We start from the raw sequence: 25,252 nt of genomic DNA, 5'->3' as shown, positions 1-25,252 counted from the left end.
TCCCAACATCAGGCAATTTTTGGAAAGCAGGAGTTCCTCCCCTGAAAGGTAAAACGCAATTTCAGGTCATCTTTGGAGTCGTTTAAACGTAAGGAATGGTTTTAGGAATCTTTCTCCAAAACTTTTCAAAATTTAAATCTTAAAGGCACAATATCAGACTATTTTTGGTAGTAACCTTAGTTAAAGGGTGTTGGTTCGGGGACCCTCTTCCAGAATTGCTTTGAAATTGATGTCCGAAAAAGGCCTAAATAAATGCGTTTTTAGGACATAAATTTCCATTGTTACTCAACCCAACTAAAACTTATTTTAAATTTCTTGCAGGAGACAAGAGTTAACGAGAGAAACATTTTGGAGACCCTTCTTTTCAAACTGACTTGTTGTTAAAATAACTTCGCTTCCCCAAGACATGTTCTTTTTGTGAGTAAGGGGTACGGATCCCCTGACCCTTTCTGAACACCATTGTCTGGTGCCATCAATTGCAAGGTTCCCAAACTTTAACGATTCGCGGCACCCCTTTGAAGAACTAAAATTTTCTCACGGCATCCTCGTCTTTATGTACATTGCTACCAAGGGCACTTCGCGGCACCTCTCACCTCTTGCTGCGGCACCCCGTTCAGAAATCTTTGATCTAACGTATTATAATTATTATTACCACAATCATAGTTATTTATTCATTATTATTATTTTTTCTTTTTTGTAGCTAAAAGCTTAGAAATTATTTGTGAGCAACTAAAACCAAAATTAACTACCTTCATTTATTTTATTTCCTCCAGATTTTGGATGGGGCCCGAGCCCCCTCAGCCCCTCCCTTATATACGCTTTTGCGTCAAAGCGGTGTTGCGGTGTGTTTTGACTTCTTTCAGTAAACAAAGAAAACGAATGAAAGTAGCGATTGTTTCTCACAATTATTACTGATCCAGGCAATGCCGGGTATTTTTGCTAGTATATCATAAAACTGCTTGATTCAATAATAATATTTTTTAGAAAATAATTTTTTCAATTAATATACTTGGATGAAGTAAGGATTTCATTAAATGTCAGCATTGCAAAAAAAAAGTTAAAGCTGTGTAAAAAATATTAAAAATATAATTAAGTGAGAAGGTTTTGCATAAAATGAAAGGTAAAAGGCAAACAGAATCATAAAAAACTACAATGTAGGATTCTAATATTTTTTTATTTACAAGCAATTCATCCTTTAATAATTTAAGCATAATGTTTCCTATTTCATATTTAATTTAAACAAGAAGTTTAAAACTGAATTCACTTTTACCGATACAAATAATCAGCTTCAATATTTGCAGCAATTTCAGGTTCCCACTTGTCCCCCCATTATTTAATAACTTTTCCTTATTATATAAAAGTTCTTCGTGTGTTTCTGTAGAATATTCAAAATTAGGACCCTATAAAGAAAGAAGAATAAATATATTAAGGTATTAACATAGAAATATTTAAAAAGAGTCTACTTAAATTATACTAAAATAGTAACATATTTAACAATATTTATGAAAACTTTTCGAATACTAAGAAATGTAACAATTAAAAGAGCGTTAAAAAGATTATTCTTTACCTTTTTTTGTATATTCTTTGATTGAAAGTATGAAAAGATACTGAGAAAAAATGTTTACAATCGAAAATGTATTTTTATTGCTAACAAAACTACATTAGACAAAGCAAGACGAATGCAGTAGTTGCAGAGAGGGGGTGTTGTCCTTGAAGAATATTTTTTTCTTCTTGTAAAAAGGAGCAAATGTGCTGCGAAAAAAGGGGGCCGTTTGTTGAGATTTTAATTTGTTTCCTCATGCAAATGTGAGAGACGAATCGGCAATGACGTTTTCTTGCCGATTTGTCAGTATTACGTCACACACGTTTTCAAGGGCGGATCCAGAAATTTCTCAAGGGAGGGGCGATAGATTTTTATTACTTACTTTTTACTATGTATACTGATTTGAAAATACTGATCACAAAGGTTTGGAACAGTATCTCAATTCCAAAACAGTTCCGGGATATGGTCCCAAACCTAAACCTCTCTGTCTCCTAACATCAAATGAAACTCTAAATTTGCTTTTTTGAACTTCATTTTCAAAAAATTATCGGTGGAAGATCCCTCAAGGGAGGGGCGATCGCCCCCATCCCCCCTCCCTTGTATCCGTCCTTGCCCGTTTTGCTGCAGCATTATAATTTCTTTTCTTATAAAAGCTTGTGTCTTCAGTTAAAATGGCGAGTTGACCATTTAAATAACATGTTTGTGCATAAAGTTCACATTGAACATGATTTTAAAGTTTGGATTTACAAATAAAACTAAATGCTTTTAAATTTCTGCCCTGTTTCATTTTTCTACTGCGTAAATCTCTACAAGGTCATGGGTCAAGACAAGAATTTGAAAATTTAGATAGATGCTTGTGATGGGGGTCGATATTAAACATTTTGCTGTCTATATTGAGTGAAATTGAACTTTTGTGCTGCAGTCATGGCTTTACTACCTGAAGGATTCGAATTATTGAGCAACACCAACTGGGACAAATGGAAATTTGATGTAAAAGGAGTATTATTGGACAAAGGAAGTTGGAAATTTATAGAAGGTACGGAAGAAACTTTGGACGCGAAGGCGAACGCTCGAGAAGTAAACAAGTACAATTTGAAGAGTGATAGAGCATTATCTACAATTTACTATGCAGTAAAACCAGAGTTCCGACCCTTGATACAAGATTGCAATGGCTGTAAAGAAGCTTTTGAAGCATTGAAGAAACAGTTTGAGCCAAAAACAAGAGCTAGGATAATTCGACAGTTAGACAAATTTTTCAACATGAGTTTTTTAGAAAACGAAGAAATTGGCATTTTCGTAGCAAGAATTAAACTTGTGATCTAGAAATTATCTGATGCCAGTCATAATTTAGATGATTTATTTCGTGGATTTCAAGTGATTCGACACCTTCCAGTTGAATATTCGGATATTGTACAGCTGATTTATCATTGGGAAGATGAAGATTTTAAAATTGAAAAAATTGCTGAAGAATTGATAAGGGAAGAAAGTCGTTTGAAGCAATTACGAGCGGATGCACATGATGAAAACAAGGTTAATGCAAGGGTAGAAGTGATTGATTTGTCACATATAGGACATTTTCCACAATAAATATAGGACAAATATAGAACACATTATATGAATAGTTTCGCTATGAAAAAAGAAATAATACATAAATATTATTTATTTATTCTTATCAATGATTTTGTTTAAAAAAAAACCTTCAAACAAAATTATAACTTACACCTGAAATGACCTTCCTGTAGTTGAAAGAATAATTTTTGAAAAAAGTGTACTTTGTACACAAAAAAAAAAAAAAAGAACAAAGTGAAATTTATTGATAATTAACACAGCAACTCACAATTTTTGCAGGGATAAAAGTGTCACAAACATCGCTTATATAAATAAATAAAAATTGGTTATTTCCTGTTGAGAACTAACAGGAAATAACCAATGCTTTGTAGCACAAACATACAGATATTTTGTTCTATAAAATTCCACAAAAAGAAAATATTGCAAAAAGACTATTATAACATTCCGATCAGAAAATGCACTGAACACAAAAATATACCCGCGAAAACAAAAACCAAATAAAAACCACGAAAACAAAACCAAAAAAACCACGCTAAAAAACAAAACAAACTGCTATTGCCAAATGCAAAATTCTAAAACCAACTTCAGAATTCGTTCTCAAAACTCCACCCACTACAGTGAAGTTATATTGCTGTGGCCAATGAGAGAAGATGCCTGTTGCAGGAATTAGTGAGTTGTGTTTTTTTAATTTGAAATTCGTTTGCACACGTACTTTCGACGAAAAATCCGAAGTCAGATAGTTTGTTTACTGTTGTTTTAAAGAAATAAATTGGATAAAAAACAGGAATATAGGAAATATAAGACATTTTCCAAAAATATAGGAAATATAGAACGATTTTCATACTTTTTTTTGAAAATATAGGAAATATAGGACCACTTCGACCCCTGTTAATGCTTTCAATGTCTTTGATAAGTCTAGAGATAACAATTCGAAAATTAAAGTTAATCAAATGAAATTTAAGAATGACCGTTCAAGTAAAAATAACTTTGTTAGAAATGCTAAGGGAAATAATGTAAATATTAAATGATTAGGACTGTGCTTTGGATGTAATAAATACTGACATTTAATTGTAAATTCAATACAGTAAAGAAAAACCAGTCATTCAGAGTAAATAGAAGTGAAAACGAAAGTGCCTCATATCTACGTTATTTTTGCGATAATGAACTTTTATTGACTGAAAATCATATTAAATTAAATGCGTGTACAAATGAAACTGATGTAGTAAAAGATTCTTTTAATCTAGTCCTGGAAACTGCCGCAACTTCACATTTCGTAAATAATAAAGAATTATTTTGCAAGTTTGAATACATAGACAACATTAAAATGTCTCTTGCTGTAGGAAATTCGGAAAGCAATGTTATCGGGAAAGGAACTGTAAAGTTTGCGGATAGATTAAATGGAAACATTAATGGGATAGAGCTTTGAAACGTTCTTTATAATCCGAATTTAAGAAGAAATCTCTTATTTGGTTTAAGATTAGAAAAAGCAAGGGCAAAATTCATAGGTATAAACAGAAAAATTTGGATTTACAACAGTAAATGACAAAAACTTTGTTTCGCAAAAAGGCAAGATGGAATTGTATCATTTAAAACCGTATAAATATGAAGTTAATGTTAAAAAAAAAAGAAAGTATTTTTGCTGCAAACATGGGAAAAGTGAAAAGAGGAAACGATTCAAAATTATGGCACGATAGGTTTTGTCATGTGAATTATAAATACATCATTGAAACAAGTAAGAATCAAAGTGTTCGCGGTCTTCCCGAACTAAATCAGGGTGGCGACAGGAACGGCGAAAAAAAGTTCCCTGACTTTTCCCTGATTAATTTCACTGAATTTCCCTGATTTACGTTACCATGGATAATGGTTTTCTTCCTTTACCCTACCTGAAAACCATTGCATATTAAATAAAATGCAGTGTTTAAAACATTTTAAGCTGTTAATTAAAAAAATATATTTTGAAAAAAAGCTTTTTTTTTTTACTAAAAATAGTATATTAAATTATCTACCAAGAAATATTATAGGAAATCTAAAACAAATGCTTTACTTTCAGTATCCTGTAAACATAAGAATTCTAAGAAATTATTAAAACCACTCATAAAGAAATACCTAATCATCATAAAACTAGAAAAGTTTATTTGGAAATAATTTTGAACTGAATTTTTAAGCAGCATAATTGTTGCTGCGAGAATAACAAGTAATTGTGAAAGTATAGAAGTAATGCAGTTTTACTTACATAAATAATGGACATATTTATGTAAAACAAATTGGAACCTTTCAACAACCAGTCATATTGAGCTATTCTTTAATCAAGAACTTAGGTTTTAACAAAGGAATACAGCATTTTAACTATTAAAAAATAGTAAAAATATTTACTTATGTACACAACTCAATTTCAAATGATTTCATTATTAGTGGGAAAAAAAATCTTTTTTAACAAACATTGAAATGTAAAAAAGCAATAATTGATTTCAAATTGTATAGTATATAACTTGGTTTTAAAATGAAAGAATTTTAAAGTCTGAAAAAATATATATATATATATATATATATATATATATATATATATATATATATATATATATATATAAAATAAAAAAAAACCTTCGTATAATCTAAAGCGACAGCCAATAATAAGATGGCAAAAAACAAAGTTGATTTTGATTTAACATTCAATTTTAGCAATTAAATCGAAAATGCCAAGTAAAATACCTTTTAAGCTCTTAGAGTATTCATTGTAAAAAAAAAAAATCTTGAAATCGTGATTACAGTACGCTAGCTACTTCAAGACAATGAGTAAAGGCAATGAAGCAAAGTCTTTAATGGCAACTTCCTCTTTGCCTGTTGGTTTGTTTATTTTACGTAGCATGGAACGCCTAGCAGAAAAATTCAAACTACGTAAAATAAACAACTTTACAGACACAGAAGCTTAAGAAATTCATCTTGTGGTTAATAACTTAAGATTCAATACTTTAACCTTAAGGGGGGAAAAATGCACAAACATGTGTCAGTGCATAATCACATCTCACTAATATTACTTTTTTTTAAACAAATAATTGGCGGAAAATGAATAGGAAAAAAGGGTGTTTAACTTTGCAAAGCAAAAAAAAAAAAATTTCTTCATTTGATCAATTTTCCCTGAATTTTTATTATTTTTTCAAAATTCCCTGATTTTTCCCTGATCAATAAAGTTCCCTGACTTTTCCCTGATTTCCCTGATCTGTCGCCACCCTGTAAATGTAGTAGATGAAGGGTGGGAGTCATGTATTTTAGCCAAAACAAGTAGAATATCTTTCAAAAGGTCAGATAAATGTTTGCAATTATGTTATATGGACGTATGTGGTCCTTTACCTGAACCATCTAAAGAGGGAAGTAGATATTTCTTATCCATTATAGAGGATTACAGTCGGTTTGTGACAGTATATTTGATGAAAACAAAGAATGAAGCAATCGAACATTTCAAAAACTTTCATAGAAGAGCTGAAAATTTAACAGGGAACAAAATTATAAACATACTCACCGACAATGGTAAAGAATTGTGTAATAGTAATTTTGAGAAATATTTAGAAGAACATGGAATTCATGCCGAACGCACAAACACTTACACACCAGAAGAAAACTCGGTCTGTGAGAGATTCAACAGAACCGCTTTAGATGGGATTAAAGTGACTTTAAAGTCTAGTAAAATGGAAAATTCTTGGTGGGCCGAAGCAATAAATTGTTTTGTACATGTTTGGAATAGGGTTTGTCATGGAATTGCAAGAACTCCGTACGAAATTTTTTATTAATCGAAAACCTTCTGTAACATATTTTAAAATATTTGGATGTAAAGCTTCTGTTGGAACCCTGAAACAATTAAGAAATAAATTGCAAATGAGAGCTAAGGAGGGTATAATAATCAATTATGCTAGAAACACAAAAGGTTATCGCCCGTGGATATTTAATGAAAATAGAGTAATTGAAACATGTAACGTAAAATTTAGTGAAAACACTTAAGTTGTGGAAGTGGTCCTGAGCCCAAAAACAGTTAGGAACTTTCATGTAGACAATTCGGAATTTGAAAATGGTGAATTGGAAGACGAAAAGGGGAAGAACGTAGTAGTGAAAGTTCAGAAATCAAACACGCGTCTACATCTAAAGTTGAAAACGTAAAAGATTTTAATTGGACTTGAAAACCTGTCGAAAGACCGGAGGGTTCAGGAACAGATATATACTCTAACTTGGAAGGAACAAACACACGATTTAGATTGAAAAATGACAAAGAGGCGTATTGTCATGCGAAGAATTTAAAATTTGAAGAGGATTTTTTTGACTTCAGTGGAAAGAATAATTATTCGGGAAAAGTAACTTCAGTAGATGAAGCAAATCTGACAGAAATTGTAATTCGTACTTACGACGAAACAGTAAAATCCGAAAACGCGGAAAATTGGAATGATGCGATGATTGAAGAAATTAACGTAATGAAAGAACAAAATGTTTATAATTTAATAGAAAAACCGGAAAATTTTAAAAAGTAAATGGGTGCATACAATTAAAAGAAATGAGAAAAATGAAATAATTAAATACTGCACAAGGTTGGTCGCAACCGGTTATAACAAATTTAAAGAAAGGGATTTTTCAGACATATATTGCCCAGTAATTAGTTTTACTATCATTAGAGTATTTTTCTCCATTTTAAAACAGTGAAGCACCGTTTATACGTTTTTCAAGGGACTGCAGGAAAAAAGCGTATAAATGAAAAAGCGTATAATAAATTAAAGTTATTATGTATTGGACTTTGCAGGGACCAATTTTGAAAACGTATAAATGATAAAAACCTATAAAAGAGAAACGTATAAATGGTGCTTCACTGTATGTTTAATGGGATGGCAAGATTGTCAATTGACATAAATTGTGTATTTGTACGCGAATTTACGTGAAAAAATCTATATGTATCAACCTGAAGGATTTATTGAAGATAAAAATAAAGTCTGTGTACTAAACAAAGGGATATACGGATTGCACCAGAGAAGAAGGGAATGGTTTCTTGAACTAGAAAGTGTTCTTAGAAAAGAAAGAAGAATATTAATTTTGAAAAAATATCGTGGTGTAACTGTGTATACAAGAATCAAGATTCTATCCTTTTAATTCATGTGGACAACATCATAATTTTCGGAAAAACTACAGAAATAATAAATCAAGTTATAGAAAATTTAAACAAAGTATTTAAATTAAAAATACTAGGTGAAACAAAGAAATAGTTGGGGATAAAATTTTTGAAGACAAAAATGGACTGTTCATTCATCAACAAAATTACATAAAACAAGTTTTTGAGAATTTCCAGAAGTACGAAATTCCTATTACAACGCTACCGATGTCTCAAGGATACGTTTTCTCAAAACTAGATTGTTCGCAAAGCGAGGAAGAAAAAGCTTTCATGGAAGAAATTCCCTATCAAAACCTACTAGGATGTTTATCGTTCATTTCCAACACAACACGGTCAGACATTGCGTTTGCGGTGAACATTCTATCACAATTTGAAGAAAACCCTGGACTGAAACACTGGGAGGCAATGTTAAAATTATTAGGTTATTTACAGTGTACAAGATCGTACAAATCATGCTTGTCCAATATTAACAAATTGGAAATTAAGTGTTTTTCAGATGCTGACTTTGCAGTGAACAGAGACGATCGTGTGTCTATTGGAGGTCTGATATTGTATCTGGATAATGTGCGGTAACATGGAGGACTTGCAAGTAAAAATGCGTAAGCCTTTCTACAATGGAATCCGAGTTTGTCGCTCTGTGTGAAGCTGCCAAAGAAATGGTGTGGTTAAAGAACGTCTTAAGTGATGAAAATTTAGAATTTGTTTTAAAAGGGTGCAATTTATTTTGCGACAACATGTCTGCTATAAATTTTTCAAGATCGCCGATAGAGAATAACCGCACAAAGCATATTGATGTAAAGTATCATTTCGTGAGAAAATTTATGGCAGATGAAATATTCGAGTTGAAGTTTGTTTCTAGTAAGGAAAACAAAGCTGATTTGTTCACTAAGCCAGTGCCAAACGTTAGTTTAGAGAACTTTTGTTTAAGCATTTTTCGGAAGTAACTTTTTTTGTGTGTTGTGATTCAAATTGGAATTGAACTGTAAAGAGAAAAAAAAAAGGTTGACTATGAATACTAAAGTTGAACATGAGTTATTTTGTCTTTTTCTTTCAGCTTTTTTCAAGTGAGATGACTTTATTTTATGAACTTTAATTGCAGTAATTTTGATCATTTAATATTGCTAATTAGTGAAAATTTAAACGTTTTTTTAGAAATTTTCTAGTTTAAATGTGATAATTAATAATTCAAGTTGAATTTATTGTATAAATTTAATGAATTGTTTTGACAAATAGTAATAAATTATATTTTGTTCAAATGAAGTAATTTTTAAATTAGTATTAGAAAAATAGTATGATTTCTACATTTGTATGAGAAAAGGGGGCCGTTTGTTGAGATTGCAATTTGTTTCCGATGTTTTCTCATGCAAATGCGAGGGAGGAATTGGCAATGACGTTTTCTTGCCGATTTATCAGTGTGACATCACAAACGTTTTGCTACAGCATTATAATTTCTTTTCTTGTAAAAGCTTGTGTCTTTAGGTAGAATGGCGAATTGACCAGTTAAATAACATATTTGAGCATGAAGTTGATATTGAACATGATTTTAACGTTTGAATTTACAAATAAAACTAAATGCTTTTAAATTTCTGCTGTTTTATTTTTCCACTGCATAAATCTCTACAGTTTTGATGGTCTCTCTCAGAGGATTTTTCACATCAAGTGGATAGGGAGGAAAATCTGTGCCTTAGAAATTATTTGTTGATGGAGGTAGTCGCTGATATAATTTTCCCTGTAAATGCTTATTCTTTTAAAGTTTAAAATTTTCTTAAAAAACTATCAACAACCAATTATTAAGTAATTGGTTAAACTTGTGAACATATAAGAAAGAATTATTAAAATAACAAACAAAATAAGATGATTTAGAGTAGCATACATTAGAAGAGCTTCCAACTTACAAAATAAAAGAAATATTTGGAGGATGCAAAAGGATTGAAAGCTCAAACGAAGCCATTCCGTCGAAGGAGAATTTCTGTAAACTTTGTGCAATAATTCTGGAACTTTTAGTAACATTGAAAGTTTTGAGATTGCGCCAACTCCATCCTTGTACTCATGGCTCAAAACATAATTTTACCATAATTTTTTCAAATGAAGTTTAAAAAATATTTTAAGCTTTCAATTACAAGCTATTGCATACGTAAAATTGAATGATGCAAAAAAAAAAAAAAAAAATTTGATTAAAAAGTTTCTTTGGCGCTCAAAACATAATTCAAATTTTTGCTTAGTGTACCAAAAGCAATCCTAGCATATATCATTGGATATTATTATGAATGGTATGATTTATTTCAGTTCTGTTACAAAAGTATTGAATTTACAAATTATGTAAATATATAACTACAAAAAAATAATATTTATGCAATTAAGTTTGATAAGAGAGTAGTTATAATGTTTGTGTTTCATAAACTTTTACAAAACTATGAAGCTTTAATTAAGGTTCAAAATTAAAAAAAAAACTTTTAAAAACTATTTGAGATTTTTCAAAATTTCTTTCTTAAAAAACTTGGTTTATTTCCAAGAACTGTGAAGCAGATTTGACAAAATATCATGGAGTTAGTGTATGACAAGAACGGAAATGTATATTCCAAGAACAGAACTATTTCAGCCTTTTTAATTTGACAGTAAGCAAATTGCAAAGAACAAGTTTCATGTAGTTTCTAAAATTAATTTCAGAGGGATGAAATTTGATATAGTAAATAATGAAAGCAGTTCATCACAAAAGATTTGTAATGCATTGCAAAGTTTCCTATTTAGTTAGATGCATGGAAAAGCTTAAAAATGAACATATAGATAAAATAATAGTAAATACTGTTGCAACATTAATGGCAAGTAAACAAAACTATTCAAAAGTAAAAACTTAAATGGTCACAAAAAGGATTCATTCATTTCAAAAACATGACAGAAAAACCACTTTTCTAATCAATATTTTAACTTGCTCAGAACCAGCGGAAAGAGGAAGGCCTGCACGCTCCACAGGAATCTGTGCACACGGGCTCAGACAATTTTCATAGTTGAGCCTAACTTGATTTAAAAATTCATACAAAAGCATTACTGCAGTTGAATGTGCTGAATATTTTGATTCACTATCATTAATATTCTCTGAATACATTCTAGCCAAATTTTCATCATATTAAAAAAAATAACTATGAATTTTGAGGAAAAATGCTTTTTTTCTAGTAAAATAAAAGGCTGTCTATGTATGTGGGTTTTAAAAAGTTGTAAGTTACAAGCATTCAAAATATAGGCAAAACATTAGAAAACCATAACAAAAAAAAAAAAAAAAAAAAAAAAAACATTTCAGACAAAAGTGAGAAATTGTACATTAAACTAATTATTGCTGAAATATTTCTGAAGCTTTGATGTCTGCCTGTCATTAACTTGAGCTAAAATATTTGCACTAAAACCCACATCCTCAGAATCCTTGTCTCCAATCTTCAAAATTAATGCCTTCCTTTTCATATATGATTCATTCATCAGTTTCGACATCTAACCCCCCATTTAAAAAATTTCATCCTTTCATCTATCGTGATTGAAATAAAACTAATCATAACCATACAGAATATGATCCAGCAAACTCAAAACTGAAATTTTTACTCCCACCCTTAACCAATAAATAAGCATCCTTTCCACTTCACTAAAATATAAACAAACACAAGAAGCAAAAGTCATAAATCTGAGTCCTAACTAATACAACTTCAGAGGCTGTAACATGTGCAGTTGTTTTTCTTGTCAAAGTCCCCGGATTTAAAAAAAAGAATATAACTGAAAGCATATTAAAGGTCAACACTCTGTAGAACTATATTGGAAAAAGTAACAGAATTCAAAGGCCATCTAGTGTCATTTAAAAATTTAAATACAGTCGGATCCTGACTTACATGAGGGATGCCGTCCAAGGCCCCTCGCGTAAGCCAAAATTTCACGTTGTGGAACAATGCATGTTCAGAAATTTTTTTATAAGCATACCCAATTATTTAAAAAATTTGTAAACACCTCCGAATAGTTTCAAACCATTTCTTAACTACATATTACCTTATGCTTTTTAAAAAACTGGCTTTTTGCTGTATTTTAAAAAAAGAGTTATTATTTAACATAAATTATGGTTATGAAGCACAAAATCAATAGGAGAGAGAGAGACATATGAAATAAAACAGAATGGTTCTTACATTATGTACTTCACAGTATTATAATAGCACTGAACAGTAGATATAGTAAACTTAATTATGATTTTAAAAATGAAGAAGATGATAGTTAATGCAGTGTGATAAGACTGTTATCAGTCTTTTGCAGGTGCGTGCAAGTCAAGAAACTCGTCAGGAGAAGAAGAAGAAGAAAAATGAGTGATGGTTCATCATCGGCATTTTTAGTATCATTCTGGGTGTTTTCAGTCGATCAGCCACCTTTATCAGAAAGGATGTTATCTTTGGCTGCCTTAGTTTTTCCTTCTCTAATAAAAGTAAATTGTTTTAAGGAGCTATAGCAGAATCAAGGTTATTATCGAAGGTAATAGAACGTAGCATATGCCGATCTTGCGTCTCCGACAGTTTTAGCATTTCTCTTGCGTATATGCTCATTTTGTTAATTACTTCAAAATTCAGTTCAGGTAACTCCATTTCAAGCTCTTCATCTTCCTTTCCTTCCTCACTTACATATTCTGCTAGGTCAGTATCTGACATAGTTTGGCCATGGCAGTCAATGAGCTTGTTTATATCCGCTTCCTTCATATCAAAGAAGCCTTCTCCACTGAGGTGCTTCGCCAACTCCACTGCCTTTTGAACTGCTTCACGGTGAATGTCTTCAGGAGCAAAGCCTTCACAATCATGCACAATATCTAGTCAACATTTTAACCAACTTGCATTGGTTGTTTATGTTTTCATGGCTTCCAATGATGTGCCTATGTTTTGCAGTACAGAGGCAATTGTGTACTGCTTCCAGTACTCTTTCAGGTTGAAATTTTCCACATTGTTCGTTGCTTAACATAACTGAACATTAATTTCAAAATTAAGTCTGTTTGTAAAGTAAAAATTTACAACAGAGAAAAAAATCTAAAATTTCTTTAAGTGATAGAACATACTTTTCATAGTAAGAATTGAAAATAAATAAATATATATGTATATAAACAATTGGTTATCTTTTTCCTTGCATTGGAACTCAAAATTTGTTTTTAAAAACTGCCTAATATGATTTTGGAATCAAAAGAACAACTTGCAGCTGCCTCATTTAATCATGAAATCTCAAAACATTTAACAGGCTGTAAAGCCTAAACCATTTGAGACTCACCATAAAAATTTTCTATGCTTTCTTAAATACACAAAAAAAGTAACCATGCCAAGTTTCAATAAATTTGAGACTGTGGCTGCCACGCAACATTTTTTGATTGCCTTTTGTATTTTTCTAAAATAAATTAAAAAAATTAAAATATCATTGAAATGATGATTAAAATAAGCAGATATAAGGTAGCATATAGTAAAATACCACTCAACATTAAAAATAATTGGAAAACTTGTGGAATGCAAAAAGATTGAAATTTCAAACGAGGCATGCAACTTTCAGCTCAGCATGTGTTTGACGTTGTTGGCATGATTCCAAAACATACGTTTTTGGCAGATATCGTGGAGGATGGGGATTTGAGGGGGAAAATAGAAAGAATAAGAAATCAAGGACCAAAAATTTTTAAAAATCGTATTTTTTCCGATTTTTGAGAAAAATAAGGCCTGAAAGAGGCAAAAAAAAAGAAAAAAAGAGAAAGGTTTTAAAAGCCTACAGAAAAAGCCGGAAAAATCTCATTCCTGATGCTAAAGGGATAAAAATCTGTTCACGATACCAATATTTAGTTTCAACAAAACCCATTCTAAGGCTCCACTACTCCTTGCCAAAAAAATCATTATTCATGAAAAAATAGCGTTATAGCCATTTCACGTAGGTTAAGTTGCGTTGTATCGGGATCCGACTGCAGATCGTTCCAAACTGAGATCACACAGGCGTAATCATGGCTCGCCTGGAACTAAAACTCTAATCACGCCCTTGACAATGCGGCTGCTGGAAGGAGAAATGAGTGATAACATATACGTGATCACGATCGTGAATGGATTAATGCAGATATACACCAGAAATTGATGGATGAAATTAAAAATTAAACTGTGCTGTTGAACTATGAACTACTCTTAATGTTGACAAATCTCCAGTAAATATATTACAGATAAAAAATTTTGCATTATGAAGGAGAGGGAGGGGGCGGGAATTGATGGAAAAACTAATAGAAATGATAAATAGATAAACATTTAAATCAAGAATCCATTTCAACAAGTGCCTTTTTACTGTGTTGAAAGTACTAAAGTTTTAAAATTGTCAGTGTCTAGTGCAGAATATTTTTTTTATGAATTGAACAAATTAATCATTTTCTGATTCTGTATCAAAAACTCATTGATTTCAACTACAGGGCTAATTAAATAACTACAGTGAGGGGGAAGCGCATGTCCTAAAATCGCCTTTGCTGCCACTGGTTGAAATCAGAGCACATGAGGAACTTGTCAAAATTAGACACATGAATGCCAATATGAACAAGATCTGAATTCTTCATAAATTATCCTAATAAGAAAGAGAATAGGATCATGCCATGTCATATCAACAGAATTTAGAACAATTTTAGGACAAACCCTCACAGATTGTGATGAAACTTGGTACATGAAGACATTTACCCTAATTATGAATGAAAATTTAATTTTTTCTTCTTCCTACTTATAAAAAAGTTTTAAATTATTAATTATTGAAATTTTCATTAAAAAATGCTACAGTTTGAGATGGTTAATTTTTTCAGAAACTAAAAATTGTACAAACGTGAAATTGTATTTCTTTTGAAGCTTTTTCAATTTGTTTTAATTGGGCATACAATTTATTTTTATTTAAAATTTAGTTTTAAAATTAAAATTTATCAAAAACATACTTTTGACTCTGTTATTTGAGAGTCATTCCAGCAACAACTACAGAAGTTCCATAGTAGTAGGAGGGTTTTCACAAATGCAGTATCAAGAACAAAAAGGTTTTAATGAGGTCTGGTGGCAAGTAAGCTACTAAAACCACTATCAAAACAATTCAAATTCTACAAAATAAATAAATAAACAAATTAAATTAAAAGTACTAAGAATGCAGTGAGGTGTTAGTGCAATGAGGAGCCTCACAAACTTCTTAAAATTGAACATATTTCCATTTTAATCAGTAAGTATACCTATAAATTTTGCTGTACTCTGGAATCTCATATAACATTTGTATGATAGTGCAAAATAATCATATTAATTGAAACAAAGAATGCATTTACACAGCTCTTAAAATGCTTTTATGCTACAATTCCATGAGAACTAAGAGCAAATCACAGTTAAATTCTTTTCTGGCACGTTTCAGTTAGTTTCCTGTGATTTTATGTACTGTTTTTGTACATAGGCTTGCTTCATAAATGTTAGTGCAATTCCCTCATCTTGTTCCAGATTACTTTTTTTTCTAATGAAAAATGACTCACATGCAACATCATTTTATTTTCCTCCACAGAGAAAAAGGGGCCTACATTCTACTACCTCCAATCTCACTTTTTATATAGCCACAAAGAGCATTAGCTTTCTCTGACTCATTTTTCCTCAAACTCTTCAGAATTCACACACACACACAGTGCTCAGGATTTTTTTTTTCCAAAAGGCCTCACTTAGCTTATTTTACTCAAAACGGAGCAGGTTTTTTTTTTTTGTTATATATATATATATATATATATATATATATATATATATATATATATATATATATATATATATATATATAAAGAAAAATTTGTGAAGGGCAGATAAAACATACTTAACATTATCAGCAATGCTCTTTTTTGGGAAGGGGTATTGGGAATGACAAAACGAAGAAACCTCTGATAACTGTGGTTACTATCAATATAATTAGCACTGAAACATAAATAATCTAGAAAATGGTAAACTTACTTCTACAATAGCATCAACAGGACAAGCTTCTTGACAAAAACCACAGTAAATGCATTTTGTCATATCAATATCATATCTAGTAGTTCTGCGGCTACCATCTTCACGTTCCTCCGCTTCAATAGTTATAGCCTATAGAAATATTTTGTTTTAAAAGTTGTAAAGTTTTATTTTAAAGAAATTCAAAAATTATATATGTATAGATTAAATTTTATTGTTATGATAATCATTTATTAAGAACTTGGGAAATCCATAAAAATGGTGTTAGTAGAGCTAAAAAAGGTTTGTATTTGTTAAATGCTGTCTCTTTCTAGAATGCTGTTGAAATTTCAACTGCAGTAAACTCCCAATTATCCGCAGAATAGGTTGGCAGAATTACCGTGGATAATCTGAAAATTAGGTAAAAATGAAGCAAGTGCTTAGTAGCTTAACCACCTTGCAGTTCTTGACCAGATATCTCGTCCATTTAACATGTAATTCTGGGACTGGCCAACTGCAAGGGGGTTAAAAAGTTAATAGCTGAAAAGGATCGATAACAATTGCATACATTTAAACAATAGATAAAATGATAACAGTATATGTAAAAATGCATTTAAACATTAAAGAGGCTTGGCCATTAATGCAAACAGATTGCACACATACAAGAGCAAATCGTACAAGCAGATAATTTCAACAGATCAAGCTAGGTTACACCTAAAAATGCTCAGAAAAGGTAACAGGAATAGTTTAAAGATTGGTCTAGTCACTTTTCTGAACGTAAGTATTGTAGTATAGATCTAAAGCCCTAAGTTGTGTAGATCTAAAAATCATGTTTCGGTGACCATGAAAGGGTCATCATTGGAAGAGGGGGGGAAGAAAGAAATAGGAATGTCAAGAAACAGATTTTGCACTTCCTAAGTCATAATGTGCGCATCTATTTACATTCAGTTAGTCATCGCCAAAAAAATATTTTTTTCTTTTTAAGTGTAAAAGACTATGGATAATTAGGAGTTTTCTGTACATTGATCACATGAATTCTTTTTTTTTTTTTCAAATAACAGATTACAGGAAATTTTTGTTTATTTAGAAAACTGGGCAAAAAGAAGAGCTTTGTGAGACCAATTAACACTTCAGAAGAAATCACAGCCAACTTTAAGTTCATGAAATATCTGCTTCCATGTTTGTGACTGTTAACAGTTGAATATGAGTTTAAATGCATGGTCAGACTTTAAAAATTATAAGTTTGAGTTTAAAGTTACTCTTTCAGAATTATTAAAATATCCATGATATAGTTTTGAGTGATGATCAAAGTAAAGTGCATGACCATACACATAGTTTAGGCCATACAAATATCAGAATGCATCATATATTCAATTTTGAAAATTTGATGAAAAAGGCACCTAAAGGCAATTTGGCTTCTAAAAAGTAAAGACTAAAATTCCCCAAAAAGGTGATGGCCAGAATTTTTTGGGATGCATTTTTAAAACATCTACATTAGCTTTCATTGTATTTATTAACCTAACATAACTTCCAATCTTTATTGTTATTTTTTTAATTTAAAATTTTTAAACTTTAAAAAAGGCCCAATAATTAGCAATTCATGTTGGGATGCCAATACAAATGTCGGTTTTAAGGATTGTTGAAAATAGTACTTTTTGGGTACTTTAACAGCTGGAAAAAGTGTCAAGCAAAAAAGAAGTTATATTCAAGTGTCAACATTTCAAAGGACACCTGAATTACATACCCTTAAGCCTGTAGTTTTCAAACTTTTTATACTTCGCACTTTCATAAACAAATTGTCCTGTCCCCTCAACTTTCATAATAATCCAATTTCATAAATGCTATTCTACAGTTACTATTTGTTAATGAGTTAGAAAAACGATACCATGTTTTGTATAAAATATTTTTATGCAGCAAAGCATATTTATTAATTACATTTGAAATTTGTATATTGATAGTATTACTACATTTAACAACACTTACAAAATTACACAAAAATAGATGTTTGAAATACAGCATTAGTGAATTTAAAACTGAAACTTTCCTTAACAGACACTCGCAAATAGCTGATGCATCAAATTAGAGGACATTTTTGTGAGTCCCAGTCCCTCATTATAGGTTGTTATACATAATGCACTCCAAATAGCAAGACACTCCAAATAACGGACAGTTATCTAAACATAAAATTTGCCCTTTTTCCCCACTTAAATCTGTTTTGAGATGTTCAATGTTTTATTTTCACTGCAGTTGCTATGCAAAAGTAACCCTCTTATAGTTTTTCCAAACCATAATCAATTCAGCTTAGTGTGAAAGTATAAGTTGAAAGGCATAAGTTGAGTTGAAATGGCATCTGAAAGGACTGAAAAGGATCAATTGATGTTGTGGAAGGTGATGAAAAGAAAAGCTTATATTGTATTGTCTGTTTAACTTTTTTCAAGTAGGAAAACTTTCAGAAATTTTAAAGGACTGATGAAATCATTAAAATGGGGATCATAGTTGTGAATGTTTCAATTTTTATTCTTAAAAGGACAATAACCAAACAATTTACTAATTTGGACGGTGATAAGTATAGAGTACTTATGAATGGAAAAGATGCTTGAAAAATTAGTAAATTTTGAAACACATGCAGTAGTTTAAAGGCTATTTTGATTTTTAGTATAGTAGACTCTGTGAGAGATGCTCGCAATAATTTTAACATTTATGAATGACAAGATAGATAGTTTAAGATAAAAATACGGCAAAATCTGTTACATAAATATTTCAATTATTTAAATTAATTCCTATCCAATGTGCATTATCTTTATTTTATGCCAGACAAAGTAATTGGCTACATTTTGAAAATGAAATAAATAATGTGCAATTATAATAAGTCTGCCAGAGTACAAAGATAACAATACTCTTTTTGTTAGTTGTTTCTAAAATGTTAAATAACTTTTAATCATTTTGTAATTAATTATCCTTATTATTTATGCTTTTGAAGTAACATCATTTTCTCTTCAAAATTATACTTTAAAAAAAAAAAAAATAAATAAATAAATAAAAAATCATTTGAGTTTTTTCTTCAAATTGCAATCAACCTTAACCATGTACACAAAATGTTGATTTTGATGGTGTTACTGTATTTTGTGTTGTCAAAATTTCAATCAAGTCAGCTGTTGTTCAGAATGCATCATCATGTTGGACTCACTCCACATCTGGAAAGTCACTCTTTTTGTTAACATTGCAGTTCCAGTTAAGTTCAGTGCTTTATGCTCAAAAAGCAAAATTCTTAAAGTGATTCTTCTAAAAAAAGTGGATGCCTGCCAATAAAGGACAAAACTTCTGGTCCAGTGACTGTCTGCTATTAGAATATACTACTGTACAATGTATAGATTTGGTTTTGAGTGAAAAATTGTCTTTAACCATGGTGTCCTTGCAAATGTATTGATGTTCTTAGTGTGGGAGCTCACATCCAAATAGTATAGCGATGATGTTTTGCGCTTTCTTATTTTAAGACACTGATTTCATGATTTCAGTTTGAGTGAGTACTAAAAAACATATGTTAAAAACAGCTGTATGCCCCTCTTAGAATCATTTTATGCCACCCTAGCAAGGCGCACCCCACACATTGGAAACCACTGCCTTAAACAGTTCAGTTTTCTAAGGCAGAAAACATTAAAAAGTTTTTCCTAGAGAGATGCTAGCAGGAATCCAAAAATAAAATAAAGGTAGGGGGCAGGAAACAAGTTTTGAAAATGGATAAATCACACCAAAAAAGGTACAATTTATCCCCAAAGGTTAGATTTGCCACATGAATAAAATCTTATTCTAACAAAAACTCTAATAATAATATATAAGGTAAAACATTCAAATAAAGAGAAAATTTTATACACTGTACAACTTTAAAGACAAACGGAAGCATCGAGAAACACCTTAATTTGTTTAAAAAAAAAGGGAAAAATATAGTTATTAATTATACATTAAAACCATATTCTGGTATTACAATAAGGTTATAAAAATGCATTTATTGCAATACTAATGTATATAAAAGCAAACTCATACAACATGCTGATTACTAATAAAACTTTTATAATAAAAAACATAAAATTTTCACAACGATTAAATCCACTATTTAAAAATGCTCACTTATTTTATCCATATGATAAAAATATACCGAAACCAAAGAAGCCAAACCTGTGCTGGGCAAATAGCTTCACATAACTTGCAAGCGATACATCTCTCTTCTCCAGATGGATACCGTCGAAGTGCATGCTCTCCTCTAAACCTGGGACTTAAAGGACCCTTTTCAAAAGGGTAGTTAATTGTAGCAGGTTCCTTGAAAATATGAGCTAATGTGAGGCCCATTCCTAAAACAAACACAAAAAATATGAGAACTGAGGCAAAATCAGTTTAGTTTGAAAAATATATTTCAAAGACAAATGCATCACATTCAAAATATTGCAAAAATTCATTCAACTTCAAAACAAATAAAAAACCATCAGGCTGAAAAAAGTTTGTAAGCTTAAAGGTAGGGAAAAATTTATGCTTTTTCACTAAATGAAGGAAAGCACATTGAAATGAAAAACGTAAACCAGTGAGGTTCCTACCACTGGTGTCATTCAGTGAGGTAATTTGTGGCATCAACAGTACTAAAATAAATATATTTTTTGAATGCCTCTTCCACAGGGCCTGACTATGACATTTGAGGACCCTGGGCACGAAATTTATTTGGTGCCTCCCCCCCCCCTCATACAACGCAGAATAAACTATTGTGATCCAAACGTAATACTAGTGCAGACAAGCAAAATTTGGTAAAGTCATATGCCAGAATGTATACAATTGAACATAACAAGTAGAAATAATGTCAGTAGAATAATATAAGTAGAAGTGATACGTGTGATTAATAAACTTTGCAACATAAGCTATTGTGAAATTTGATATTTGATCTGGTTGAAATAAGATGTATCAAAGGTGCCCATTGCATAGCTTTTAAATCAAACAATGGTGTAAATATAATGCTAAGCCTTTAGTGATTTAAATTTTAAGGGTATTTTTTTCTTTCAGATTAAGTAACAGTACGATATGAAATTACTCAATTTTTTAAAAACTTTATCCATAGATTTGGTCCCCTCTCCCTTCCTTGGTGCCCAGGGTCTGTTCTCCATGGGCCCATGCCTTAATCTGACCCTGCTTTTTCATCAGCTTTACTAGACACTGAAAATTAATGACACTAAGTTGGATTTGGTTGGAAACAGAAATTATGAAATCTCTTTCATCAGAAGACCACATTTAAGTGTATGTTTTTTTTTTTTTTTCTTTTTATGTTTTATAAGTACGAGCATTAATACTGGAATAGCTTACAATTTAAACTTAATTATTTTTAACTAGCATAGAGCTGTCCCCGGTAGCAGAAACTGCGAGATGTGAGTCACAGATTTTTCAGCGGCCTGCAGATAATTTTACCAAAGAAGAAAAAGAAAGTAAAAAAGAAAAAAAAAAACAACTTGGCAAAGATTGTTTGGAAATAATTTTTTGACCAGAAAGTCCCTTATACTACCTGACGGAACAGCGATAATTCAGCTAGAAACATGGTCGCCATTTTTAGTCATTCACAAGATTGAAGTAGATAAGATGCTTTAGTGCCTAAGTTTTCAATAACAAAGCAGGGTTGGATGTTTTATTTAACTGTAAAGTAATAAAAATAACTTAAAATGTGCAGTAAATCGTTTATTCATTTATTTATTTTTTTATTCCTTAAAATAATTTTCTTGAGAAATGAAGAATTTGATATTTAAAATTTCACCTTATCCTAATTCAATTTGGCTGCAAAAGTGCTAATAAGTTTTCAATTAAAGTGTAGTCTCATGAAGATTTTTATTTTTAAATTATTTTTTGCAACAAATTCAGAAATTTATATCCTAATTTTTGGCATAGTCGCCATGTTTGGTCATTCCCAAGATATTGGTACTCAAGACTCTTTAAGTGTTAACGTTTTCATAAATGGAATTGGAATTTATTGGAATGCAACCTGTTTAAAATTATGCAAAATGTGCCATTTTTCTCGGATAGCTCTTAATTATTGTCTTGAAAATGCAAAATTTTATCTTTAGAATATTATCTTCATTGCTTTAAAGGCTAATTTGCTAAAAACTGACCTATTTCATCTCAATTTTGTACTTATTGCTACTTTTATGTAACTAATTCAAAAATATATTTATAATCATGAATTTTTCGCATAGACGCTATGTTTGGTCATTCGCAGGATGGAAACAAACGAAACTATTACTTGCCTAAGTTTCCAAAAACAGAATTGGATATTTACCTCAATACTAACTATTGAAGATAACATAAAATGTACAATAAATCATGTTTTTTTCCAAATTATTTTCATGAAAAATGTGACTTATTATCTGCACAATTGTATTTTATCCTGATTGCTTTGGAAGCGTTGCTATAAACTAAAACATTCGTCTAAATGCAGTTTCCTGATAACTTCTCATTTACTAATGTATTTATTTATTCATTTTTTGAAAAAAAAAAATATTTTAAGTTTAATTTTTCATATTTAAATAAATATGTGCAAATTGTTTTTTCACAGGATTTAGTAAAATTTATTTTGATGAAAGTAGTGAAAACAGCACCCCCCCCCCCCTTTATACTTTAAAACTCGGCGACAGTGGTGGCCTCTAAGTTTTTCGGGTCAAGTGGTCACTGTCCAGTTAAAAAATTTCTGAATCTTGACCTTTACAAGAGATTTGTGTATTTTATGAAAAGTAAAAATAAAACCAATAATAATGCTGCAGATTATTTTCAATTGCCCAAAATAGTGTCACAGACTGGCTAGAACGTTTCTGCTACTGAGGAGCTATCCATCTAACAAAATGAAAAAGCAGGAGAAAATTGTGTAATGTTAGTACAAAATCAAAAATTCTAAAAGTTCTTAGGAATTAATTATAGAATAACTAATCCACAAGGTAATAAAATTCATGTATTTAAGATTAACAATTTTTGAAAGATAAATTAGAAATTACAAATACAATGTACTATTTTATGCTACTTTTATTTTTTAGATTGTTTTCTACAATATTTGAAACATATGTATTAATCCATTGAGTATAGAGGAAAACTAAAAATGAAACAAAAATAAAGATTTTTATACAAGTTTCAATAATACATATTCGTGCAAAGCTCAGATACTAAAAATATAATAAATAATTAAATGACCACACTAATTATTATGTCATAAATAGCAAACACCTTTTAAAAACAAAAATCAACATAAGTGTTAATTGTTATTTAAAGTTGTTAGAGTAGCTACCTTAGCATTTTTGAGAAACATGTTGTGTAAAGTAAGAAAAACGTCAAAAAAGCACAAATTGCAGTTTACAGCAGACACGTGTTTCAACGTTACAGGGAAAGCTGTCGTAACTCATGGTTGCGAAAAACATAATTTGAATTCAGAATTCAAATTAATTATTGTCTTTCTTTTCCTTCTATTTATCTTTTCCTTTTTCTGAATATTTTTGTTTGTTTATTTTATTTTCTGGTTTTTTTAAATTTCCATTCTGATTCTCCTTTCTTGCGGTTCACGGTTATTGACATTTTCTTTTTGTTTAAGCTTTGGCTTAATCTTTGGACAATTGAATTCTTTCTTTCTGGTTTACTGTACCTCAGAGAGAGCTTGTGACCTTTGCTTGCATTCCTATTGATTCCTTATTGGTTTATAATTTTCTCATAGGTGCTTGACTAATCCAATATTTTTATCTTTTAAGCTGCATACTTATCTGCTCTTGACATTTGTTGGGTGTCTTTTCATCCATAAGCTCATTACTTTTGCATTGAAAAAGGCATTCCCTGTAACACCGAAAAAAGTGTCTGCAGTTATCTGCAATTTGTGCTTTTTTTCTTACTTTACTGTTCAGCACAAAAGTATTTATTTATCTTATGTTAGGTAAGTTTTTTGTGTGACATTTTTCCTTTGCTTTAACAGCTATTAGGTTTACTGAATGTCCACTACTTAGATGATTTAAGGGAAAAAGAAATGAATGCTGCACCACTGACAGTTGCAAAGTTCAGTGACTATGTAATTCCTCAAAAAGGAGAAATTCCTCTGGTGTCAGGAGGCTGGAAATTAAATATTAACACTTAGGTCTTTACTAGATACAGCAATGATGAAAAAACATTAATCTTTAAAAACATCAATGCTCAAAATTAAAACATTGATCACATTAATAAACAGACCCCCCCCCCCCAAAAAAAAACCCATTGATGTTCAGAAACTGAGTCTTTTAATGTATTTTCAAACACAATGGACTAACAAATGCTCTTATTGGAAAACTGAACTCACAGATCATTTATCATACTTTTATGGGATTTTTAAACCCTCAAAGCAAAATTACAAAGAATGATGAATTATTAATGTTTCAAATTAAGTAATGCAAAGAAATGACTATCTCATGCATACCTTTAAAAAGCAAACATTGGAACAACAATACAAAACAATAGAAGCAGTTTCAGTAGTATATTTAATTTTTTATCTCAGTATACAAGGACTAAAAATGAGTTATTTAATGGTTAATTGGAATCAATGGAAGAAATTAATATTTTTCATGCTTACTAAAACACACAAAAGAAAGAAGAAAACAAATTGTAAGACTAAATATTTCTAGAAGGGGAAAGTAGTGAATGAGATATTCTTTCCTTTCTGTTATTTTTTCTACTAATCAGAACCTTTTCAAATGCTCCGGAAAATTTGATTAAAAAAAATCAACCTTTAAAAACAACAATAAAATAAATACGTAAATAAGTCCTATTTGTTCCATTCATTCTCACCCATGAATGAATAAATCTCTAGTTGGGTCATAACCAGTCAAAATTTTCTTCAGGTCATAGGGTCCACCCACGGTACAATAGACCTTTGGAAGAAGTGCTTGGTTCATCTGAGCCCACCTTCCATTTCATTAGAGCAGCCTACTTTGGGGTCTATACTTGTGTATATGTTTTTACCATACTAGGATTAATTATATGGCTTAAAACCAGTGGTTTAGGAATAACCACCAAGCTTCCACACACATTTAG

General features: G+C 30.7%; 1 protein-coding gene across 1 annotated transcript in view; it reads right to left on the bottom strand.

The window, feature by feature from the left end:
• Positions 1 to 1,155: 1,155 nt before the first annotated feature.
• The window catches only part of LOC129223189 (NADH-ubiquinone oxidoreductase subunit 8-like), a 38,180-nt gene continuing 14,083 nt past the window's right edge, over positions 1,156 to 25,252 (bottom strand). Inside the window, 4 exon segments of the mRNA XM_054857758.1 lie at positions 1,156 to 1,326; positions 1,329 to 1,400; positions 16,220 to 16,348; positions 20,369 to 20,541. Coding sequence (XP_054713733.1) covers positions 1,267 to 1,326; positions 1,329 to 1,400; positions 16,220 to 16,348; positions 20,369 to 20,541 — 434 coding nt within the window. The 3' untranslated portion in view covers positions 1,156 to 1,266.

The sequence above is a fragment of the Uloborus diversus genome, chromosome 1 (assembly GCF_026930045.1).
Source record: "Uloborus diversus isolate 005 chromosome 1, Udiv.v.3.1, whole genome shotgun sequence".
Lineage (NCBI taxonomy): Eukaryota > Metazoa > Arthropoda > Arachnida > Araneae > Uloboridae > Uloborus > Uloborus diversus.
The sequence above is the reverse complement of the archived record's forward strand: the minus strand, read 5'-3'. Positions and strand labels throughout refer to the sequence as shown.